The 10,794-nt window shown below is 41.0% G+C and overlaps 1 protein-coding gene across 1 annotated transcript in view; it reads left to right on the top strand.

Annotated features, from left to right (window-relative positions):
* Window positions 1–10,794, top strand: part of FRMPD3 (FERM and PDZ domain containing 3) — a 135,385-nt gene that overhangs the window by 112,634 nt on the left and 11,957 nt on the right. The window contains exon 7 of the mRNA XM_006889946.1: window positions 3,182–3,326. Coding sequence (XP_006890008.1) covers window positions 3,182–3,326 — 145 coding nt within the window. The remainder of the gene's footprint in view (window positions 1–3,181; window positions 3,327–10,794) is intronic.

Raw genomic sequence — 10,794 nt, forward strand, 5'->3', positions numbered from 1 at the left:
GAAAGGCCTCTCAGACAGTAACATGGAGGTGAAGTGAATAGAGGCTGGAGGCAGGGAATCCAATATGGAGGCTAGTTCCTTAGGCTAGTAGGTCCCAACCTCTTCCATGTCATGAGCTGGAAACACAATTTTTATGGCACACTGGAATAAACAGATGAGACATCTGGTGGTCAGAGTCAGTAGGACCAAGGGATTGAGAGTCGCAATCTCTTAGAATAATTGTAACCCAATCACACATACCTTGAGAATTTTTAGTCTTGAAAGGAGATGATGAGGGCCTGTGATAAAGCAACAGTAGTAGGAATAGACTTGATATCTGTAAATACTTCTGAGAGATGCCTAGCAAATCTTGAATCTTCATCATAATAGTGGTAGCAGCTTTCTACATCCAAACCCCTGTGTATTCTTCTGACACGGTAATATTGGACAAGGCAGAAAGGGCTCTCCTACTCTCTACTCCATCCATCTTGTATCTTCATTTTGCTGTATACAAACAAGGTTGAGCATTGTTGTTATAACTAAGAAGTGTCCATTAGCTAGAAATACAAGCATCACGTTTAATAGTGATGCCAAAGTGGTATCTAATCCCTGCCCCCTTTCTTATAGGAGAGAAAAGCATGAGTGTTCACTTCCTATTGATCATTGTATAGATCCCTTCTATAGGAGCATCACTAGCTTTTTACCTATAGGGCAGAATCCAAATCCTTTACTGTGGTATACAGTCTAATTGGATGCATAATAACTATTCAGTAAGTCAAGTTTGTAGTCCATCCAACACAAAATTGTGTGATATAGACATAAGTACTATATCTGAGTTCTGAGATAGGAAGATAATTCAAAAGGGAAGTAGTCTGGAAATGTTGATAGAGGTGAACACTAGGAGTTATTGTTTGAAGAGCATTGAGTTTACGTTTACAGCATTATATTCATGATCATCTTATTTACTTGGGTGCATCACTTAGGAGAAATAAGGTAACCTTAAGGTTAATCCTAAAAAGGTGGCCTAGAGGTGAGGAGCTGAGCTTCCAACTTAAAGGCATATGGTTCGAATACACTAGGAGAAAAATGAGCAACCGCTTGCCATGAGATTTACTGTCTCTGAAAAACCTGCTGGAGGGTCAGTTATGAGTTGGTTCTGACTCAACAGTATACAACAACAACAAGAGGATTAAGCCTAGGGTCAGAAATAGACATCAATAGAGTTCTCATATTACTCAAAGTAGTTTCAACCCCCCTCCCCCACAACTACCCATGAAAATAGATAGTTTATTTTGTCAAAAAAATTTGGAAAAGAGACAAAAGGCTCTTCTTGCAGTTTCACAGTATACATTGCTACATTTAAAATTCTGATAGTTAATGAAATAAAAATAGCTTTTCAACAAACTTATTTGATCAAGAAACTTTTAAAACAAATAATGAGCATCAATAAGCATTTCCAGAACATTTTGGTAACTAGAAGAAAGGATAGAGCATGAAAATATGTATATAGCTCTAGACCTTTTGTCTCCTATGTCCGGAGAGTGTTCTGGATTTTGTAGGAGGAATAGACAGATGAACAAGAGACAGTTCTTTGCACTCAAGAAATGTAACAGTCAAGAAGGTTCCAGAATTGCACAAGTAGAATTGTTAAATGGGTATATGTTCTGCTGTTTATCTTCTCAGAAACAACAACAAAATATAAGTTATAAATGAAAAGAAGCTGAAACTCTAGGTTCACACTAGAAGCAGTGATTCAGAATAAATTATCCTTATATAACCAGAAGTTCTTGCCTCTGGGAAATATTTTTTTACTCTCGAGTTGAAATGTTACCCCAATTTGCAAATCAGATATTTAATAAATTCTAATCCATTTCTTTAAACAAACATCCAAGAAAAGTCTATTGCCCTGATAAAAATCTTTATACCTTAAATCCTGTGTCCCTGAAAATTTTAAAACCAATCAGTAGGTTTAGCTTAACTTGTTTGGTATGTCTGCCTTGACCATTCTCTTCTTTAAAAAAAACAAAACCTATACAGGATGAAAGTAACAATAGTTACCTTAAAAGATTAGACAGGATCTTTAAAAGGCAGTGAGTTTATGTTTAGGATGTTATGTTGTTATATTACACCATCAAGGCAGAACTGACTCATAGCTGACCCTTTCTTTAGTGGGTTTTCAGAGACTGTGAATCCCGTGAAAGGAAAATGTTCATGTTTCTTCCACAGAGCCTTTGGTGGATTCAAACTGTATGCCTTTAGTTTGGCAGTGCAACAGCCTGCTTACTAGGTCGCTAAGAGCTCCACGTTACGTTATGTTGCGTTATGTTGTGTTATGCTGTGTTATGCTGCATTATGCTGCATTACGGTCCGGTCGTTCATTTTTACTTATGTTACATTGCATTACGTTATATTACGTTAAGTCTCATTACTTCACACTATGCTATGTTAACAGACAAGAACAACTCAGAAAAAGAGAATGAGAATGGTTACACAGCTCAAGGGATGCCTTCAGGGGTACTGACATGTACATGTAGAAATGGTTGGGTTGGTGTGTATTTATATGTTTTCCTGTGTGTGTTCTCAACCACAACAAAATTTAAAATTTTGTGAAAAAGAATGTCTGGGTTGTTCCTTAGCCTCGCCTGGCCTCCCAGCTTCACCTCAAGTCTCTCAATTATCCTGCACATCTGTTAAGCCCTACAAAACACAAATATGACCCAGAGCAGTAACAAGGTACATCATTTTAGTTCTTTTCCACACAAGTGGTTCATTAAATGCGTAATTAAAGGTTGACTCCCTTTTCATACCTGAGTAAGAATTTGTTGTTGTTATTGTGTGCGATCAAGTCAGAACTGAATCGTAACTGACCACCTCCCCCCACCCCCAGTGGGTTTTCAGAGGCAATAAATCACACAGAGGAGATTGCCCATCCTGCTCCCTTGCTGCTTAGTTCAAACCCTGAGATTTTGTGATTGCAGTGCAGGTTATTGCCACTAAGCCACAAGAGATCTCTGGGTAAGAGTTTACTGTAAAAAAATTCACAGATCAGAAATTATTTGTTGGGCCATGTGCTTTAACTTTGGGTTCAGGAGGTATGTTTTCATGACTATGAAACTCACCTTTTAATCACTACTGCCCTCCTGGAAATGCACCGCTTCCTTCCCTACTGTGTCCTTATGTTTCTTCCCATCTCTTTCTCCAGCCTCTGGTGCTGTTGATGGAGTGGCCAGAAGCCACCAACTTTGCCTGCCTGATCGCAGGGTACTGCCGCCTCCTGCTGGATTCCAGGAAGATGGTCTTCTCCAGGCCTGCTAGCCAACCACTTCCACCTCCAATGATCAAGGCAGGTAGGGCTCAGCCTCACTTTTCAGTGTGCCAGAGGCCCTTTGGACCCTGGAGAGATAGAGGGAGGGGTTCCACTGCTGTAGTGCTCGTACCCCATTCCAATAATATGTGGTTTACCAGGAGTCAGTACTGTACCATTGTGGACTATCTGGCCTAAGTGGAAAAGATTGCTGGCCTTCAGATATGCCTGTTCCACAAAGGATGCCTCTGACAGCACATTATGATTGAGACCATGAATGAATGTACAATAAATAAAAGAAGTGATAGAGTCATTAAATAATTGCACTGGGTCTGAGGCAAAAGATTCATGGGTGTACTTCCTTGGTTGAGTAGAGTTGAAAATAAAGCTGAAACCTTTGTTTTGCTCATCCTAGGGATATTTGCTTATAGTGCTGCCTGACATAATCATGGCAGGCTAGGGCAGGAAAGACACAGAGCCAGGGCAGAGCCAAAAGAAATCGTGGAGATAAAAGGGAACCATCACAAAGGACAAATTCTTTGCAGCCCCTACACAGAAGACTTCCCTTTCAGGCAACTTTCCATCCACCCCTCAGAACTTCCCTGGGGATGGCACCACAGGGGGCTTGGGGAAAATTAGCCCAGTCCAGGAGTTGCTGCCCACTACTGAAATGGAAGGGAAAGGAACAAGTACTCAAACAGTACTTGAGTATATGCAGTAAGAGCGGCCCTGCACCCCAGCACCCAGATGTGATGGTGAAGCTGAGCCTGACCACCCATAGTTGCCATTCAGTCCACTTTCCCTTGCTACTTAACTATGTCTTCTCTCATCGTGAACGTCTTGGTATTCAGCATGGTCATAGTTCATCTAGGTTGAGGTGCTTGGAAGCAGAAACACTGCTCCCAATGGTTGACCCAGGGAGCTCTGGTGGCCTAGTGGCAAGAAGCTGTGCTGCATTCCTGAAGGCATGCAGTTCGAGGCCACCAGCTACTCCATGGAAGAAGGATGGGCAGTCTTCTCCCATGCGATTAACTGCCTCTAAAAACCCACTGGAGGGTCAGCTATGGGTTAGTTCCAACTCGGTAATACACAACAACAGTGAATGACCCAACAATTGAGAGCTGTTGTACCACCACTTCCTCTCACCTCAAGGTCTCTTCATTACCAGCACCTCAATGGCAAACCCATGTTTGCTTTGCATGATATGACCTACCGGAATTAAAAGGCAATACATCTGTGTTCAAAAATAGCTAAACAGCTCCAAGGCATATGAAGGAAGCCATGCCTCAAGAAGCAAAGGGACTATCTTGGAATAGGAAGAGGAAGAATTGAGATGCTCCAGGTACCCTGGCAAATAGCTCTTAAGTAGTCAGCCATGCTGTGGAACCTAACAATGGTCAAACACATAGCCAACATTAACAATGTCAGTGTCTCCTATGAGTGGTTTGCCTCTCTTTTATCACATACACAAAAGTTATATTCTTAATGAGCAGGATGGTGTTGATATGTGCCATTAAGTTAGAACTGCCTGACAGCTGACCCTCCACAGATCTTCAGAGGCTATAAATCACATGGGAAGAGATGGCCCATCTTTCCTTTCTTAGCAGCTGGTGGAGTCAAACCTTGTGCCTTTGGTTTGGCAGCAGAACTCCTTACTCACTAGGCCACCAGAGCTCCCTAATGAGTAGGATAGAGAGGGAGAAAGGGAAAGAGGGAAGCAGAAGGAAGAGCCTAGAACCTAACCAAGAACCAAATGTAGAAATAAGTGTTATTTAGGGGATCCACTGTCAAAACATACCAAGATGACTCTGCTCTCCCACCATGCCTAACAATGAGTATCTTCCCATCACAGAGATGGCACTTGTCAATACAGTCTTCTGGATATTACCCTAACAGGGCAATAGTGGCACCAAGTGAGAGTCACAGGTTTGAAACTCAGCCTCTTCAACTACTTTTCATTTTGGTTTCTAGCTACTTTTCCAAAGGAAGGCTATTTCACGGGATTCTCTTAGGGGTGTTGCAAACTAGAAATGAGGTTTCTCTCAATGCTAGGCATATCTTTAGCAACCTCGTCCTGATTCCTGAAAGGCCCCTCAGGCGTGCAGATTGATAGGGGAATAGGTTGCCTTTAACACATGGCCTCTGTGTCCATGCAGGAGCCAAATGGATCACTCTGCTGTCTGTAGTGTTTCTCCTCATTGGTGTGTAAACAGTCAGCTTGGGGAATAGAAGGGCAGGAGAAAGTCCTTGTTATTCCCTTCCCCTGTCTCTTTTGGCTCAGAAGGAAAGAAATGGAACTTGACATCACCTCCCTAGGAACTTGATTAGATATCTGAACACAGTTTCTTAACTTTTTTGACTACCACCTGGGTAGGGAACTTTGATAACCTAGTGTGCAAGGTGTTGTGCTGCCAACCCAGAGGCACATGGTTCAAATCCACCAGCTGTTCTGTGGGAGTAAGATCAGTAACCTCCTCCTGTGCTATTTACAGCCTCTAAAAACCCACTGGAGGGTCAGCTCTGAGACACTTCGCACTCAACAGCAATGAAAGAGAAAGGGAAGAGATTACCTCTCGGCTTTTATCAGCAAGTTCACCAAAGAAAGTAGAATTGACCCTTGAACAGCATGTGTCTGAACTACACAGACCCACTTACACATGAATTCCTTTTTCCTGTTGCTCTTGGTAGTAAACTCCAATGCTGCCAGCCATCTCTGCATGAACAGTTTTTGGAACTGTTTATATGAAGATAATTAGCGTCACAGCATTGTAAGTGAATACACTCCACATTTGAGCCCATGTAGTTCAAACCTGAGTTGTTCAAGAGTTAGCCATAAGTTTTATGCAGCTGTTTTTACTACTTGGAGACTGAGACGCCTCGTGCCATCATTGTTCACAAATAAACTATATATCATTTATTGATTCAACAACTGCTTCTCAAGTTTTCATTGTATCTCATTCACTGAGGATATAGTCATGACTACCAGGCATGGTCCTTACAGTGTAATGCAGAAGCAGAGATAGATGGTTACAGGGATAATGCTGATTTATTATGGTTAGTCTGTTTACTGTTTACATAGGGAAGTTTTAATACAAACAATAGAATAGCACTCACACCTAGACTTGAAGGCATGCATTAGAGAAAGGCTCAGAACATACATATTTTCTGTCTGTACTGAGGTGGTAGAAAATCTAGAGGCAGCTTCTTTCTCTCTCTCTTCATTGCTCTCCCCTTCACCTCCCCATCCTGAGCTCCCTATATCCAAAGGAATCTAGGAAAAGAAGACTTTGAAGTCCTACTTTCTCAGTTGAAGTAACTCACGCTGCATTCCTTTTCCCCATGATTATAAAGCAATATGATTGGTGCATTGAATATTCAAGTTAATGGCTACCATACAAGCCATCCAAGGCCTACTAATTTTAATGTAGTTAAAACTCAGTGAGACACGCACAGAATACTTAAGCTAGACTGAATGTAAAACACTCTTGTTGAGGGTTCAGAAAGAACCCGAGATTCTTGCAAGGCCTCTAGGACTATTAATGCTCATTGTTCTGTAGAATACAACAAGGCCAAGTTACAGAGTGCTAGTTGAGTTGATGTCATGTTGTAAGGGAGCTCTGGTAACCTGGTAGTAAGGAGTTACACTGCCAACCCCAAGGCATATGGTTTGAATCCCCCAGCTGCTCCTCGAAAGACAGATGAGCAGTCTCCTCCCTTGAGATTTACAGCTTCTGAAAATCCACTGGAGAGTCAGCATCAGCTATGAGTTGGTTGTGACTTGACAGCACATAACAAAACACACACACACACACACACACACACACACACACACACGTATGTATGTATCTGGTGACCTACTAGTAAGAAGCTGTGCTGTCAACTCGAAGGCACATGGTTTGAATCTACCAGCTTCTCTGTGGGAGAAAAATGGGCAGTCTCTTCCCATGCGATTTACAACCTCTGAACACCCACTGGAGGGTCAACTATGAGTTGGGTCTGACTTGACAGGACATAACAGCAAATATATAGCCCTCAATGAGATAGGTTGTTGACACAGTGACTGTGTGCGACAGTGATGGTACAGTATCGGGCAAGGTTTGATTCTGTTGAGCATAGGGTTGCTATGAGTCAGAGCTGAGTCGATGGCACCTACCAATAACATACATGGTTTTTTACTGTAACTTCAGTTGGACTTCATCCAGTTCCTTATGAGCATTTTTTAAAAGTCTTCCAAGTGGCTGAGTACTGAAGAATAGACCAGAGTGTTCCCCCTTGGGGGAAGCTGATGAACAATTTACAGCAGATTTGCAATCTAGGAAGTACTCTGCCCCAGTCATCAGTCAACTGCACCTGGCTTTAATGGCATTTCTAACCTTCTGCCTGAAGGAGATTTTGGCTTCTCCTGGTAACATATTTTCCTCTGGACAGTCTCATGTTTCTCCTCTGGTCTGGAGGTCCCAGCACCAACTGGTAGGTTGTATATCACCCTACCTTGAGTGATGGGAGCTCTTTTCATCTGGCAGGTGCCTAAGACATCCAGTCCAATATTGAGTAAGAGTGGCAAGAGCAGTCATCCCTGATCTCTTAGGGGGAAAGCTTTTACTTTTTCATCAAGAATAATGTTAGCAGTGGGGCTTTTGTACATGCACTTTACCAGGTTGAAGATGTTTCCTTCTCTTCCTCCTTTGTTGCCTTATTTTATATTGTCAGACACTTCTTATATATCTCTTGAGATATGATATGAGCTTTGTTCGTATATTCTATTAACATGATATATTACAGTAATTGATTTGAGGATGCCAAACAACCTAACATTCTTGGGATAAGCCATAGTATATAATTATATGGTGCTAGTTTGAATTTGGTAGTATTTTGTTGAGGAATTTTGGTCTGTATTCCTAAGGGATATTGGTCTAAGTTTTCTTATGATGCCTTTGTCTGATTTCAGGGTTAATCAGGCCTCATAGAATTAGTAGAGAAGTATTCCCATATTGTCTATTATTTGGAAGAGTTTGTAAAGGATTGATATAAATTATCTTTTGAATGTTTAATAGAATTCACCAGCAAAGCCATCTGTAATCAGCCTTTTTGGTGGGAAGATTTTTAATTACTAATTTGATTCATTTACCAGATGCAGACTTATACACATTTTCTATTTCTATCTCAGTCAGTTTTGGTAGATTGTATATTTCTAGAAATTAATTCATTTCATCTAAGTTTTCTAATTCTTTGGCATGACCTTATTTCTAATATTTCCCTGTAACAGTTTCCATTATTTTTTTTTCAATGAGATGTCCCTGATTTAATTCTTTTTTGTTGTTGTTGTTTTGTTTTTTTCTTGTTGTGTACCATCAAATCAGATCTGACTGGCACAGGAGGAGATTGCCCTCCTTCTGCATCTGGTGGATTCAAACTGCATGCCTTCGGGATTACAGCACAGCTTCTTGCCACTAGGCCACCAGAGCTCCCTCCTGATTTTTTTTTATACTTTCCTTTTTTTAATTGATATTTTATTATAAGTTTATAAAGAACTTGGATTACCATTCATTCATTGTTGCACATTTTCCTCCCTGTCCCCCTCCCCCCAGTTTACTTTTTTCTTTGGAAAAAAGTTCTTTCACTGTTATATAGTTCCCCCGCCCCCCACCCCAGTCCACTTTACTATACAGCTCTTATTCTGGACTCTTGTCATGCCAATAGTACCTAATCATATATTCCTTTTATATGATTCTCTCCCTCATCTATTTCAATGCCCTGTACATTATTTATCTCCTCTTTTCTTAGTTTTCCCCCAACACCCATGTCAGTCCTGTTTTATAACAGTGGCATTATGCAGTATTTAATTCTTAATTTTAATAATTTGAATGTTTATCTCTTGGTCCATCTAGCTCAAGACTTAACAGTTTTGCTGATACTTTCAAAGAACCAACTTGTAGTCTCATTGATTTTCGTCAGTGAAAATAACTTTTTTTCTACCCTTTATACTGTAGTTCAAGTATAGGTTTTGCATAAGCACAATCAAATATTTTGGATTCCCATTCTTCTCAGAGTTAACCACAGTTTGTTGTGATCCACACACTCAAAGCCTTTGCATAGTCTATGAAACACAGGTAGACGTTCCCTCTGTACGCCCTGCTTTCTGCCAAGATCCATCTAACATTAGCTATAATATCCCTAGTACCACGGCCTCTCCTAAACCCAACCTGCACATCTGGCAGTTCTCTGTTTACGTGTTGCTCCAGTTGTTTTTGGATAATTTTCAGCAGAATTTTGCTTGCATTTGATATTAATGATCTTTTTAATAATTTCCACACTCTGTCAGGTCACCTTTCTTTGGGATAGGAACAAATGCCAATCTTTTCCAGTCAGTTGGCCAGCTGGCTGTCCTCCAGATTGCTTGGCACAACCTAGTGAGCACATCCAGGGCAGCATCTGTTTGTCGAAATGTCAATTTGTATGCCGTCAACTCCTGGAAGCTTAGTTTATGCCAGTTCTTTCAGAGAAGCTTGAAGTTCCTCCTTCATCACCACAGGCTCTTGCTTATACGTCTTTTTCATGAAATCTTCTGTGTCAGCCAATTCCTTCTGGTACCATGTCTCTGTATACTCCCTTCTTCTTTTTAATGCTTCTTAGATCATTTAACATTCTGCCCAAAGCATCCTTAAGTATTGCCATGAGTGGCTTGAATTTGTTTTTCAATTCCCTCAGCTTAAGAAATGCTAAGCCAGTTCAGTCTTTTTGATGTTCCGATTCCAGCTCTTTGCACATTTCATTATAATACCTTGCTTTATTATCCCAAGCAGCCCTTTGAAATTTTCTGTTAAGCTCTTTAATTTCCTGATTTCTTCCTTTAGCTTTGGCTTCTCAGCACGCAAATACAATATTCGGAGTCTCATCTGACATCCATCTTGGTCTTTTCTTCCTCTTCTTCCTTTGTAATGATCTTTTGTATTCTTCATGGACAATACCTATATTTGAACAAAGAGGCAGTCATCAGAACAGAGCAAGGAGACACTTCATGGTTCAAAATCGGAAAGGGTGTCCTCCAGGAATGAATTCTGTCTCCAAATCTGTATGAAAAACAGATCATCTGGGACACTGGGCTGTAAAAGAAGGAATTGAAGGAAGATTCATCAACAACCTGCGTTATGCAGATGACACAACTTTGCTTGCTGAAACTGAGGAGGACCTGAAGTGTTTGATGCAGAAGGACAAGGGCTGCAGCCTTCAATATGGACTGAAGTTCAACATCAAGAAAACAAAGATTCTCACCACTGGGCCAATTTGCAGCATCAGTGTGGATGGTGAAGAGATTGAGATTGTTAACAGTTCTAGTTTGCTTAGTTCCACAATCAACACTCTTGATACCAGCAGCCAGGAATTCAAGAGATGAATTGCATTGGGAAAGTCAGCCGTCAGGAACTTCTCCAGAGTACTAAAGAGCAACGACGTCAAGCTGGAGACTAAAGTGTGCCTTATCCGGGCCATAGTCTTCGCAATTGTGTGCTATG

Source organism: Elephantulus edwardii, unplaced genomic scaffold (genome assembly GCF_000299155.1).
Source record: "Elephantulus edwardii isolate Elephantulus edwardi_28Jun2011 unplaced genomic scaffold, EleEdw1.0 scaffold00083, whole genome shotgun sequence".
Taxonomy (NCBI): Eukaryota; Metazoa; Chordata; class Mammalia; order Macroscelidea; family Macroscelididae; genus Elephantulus; species Elephantulus edwardii.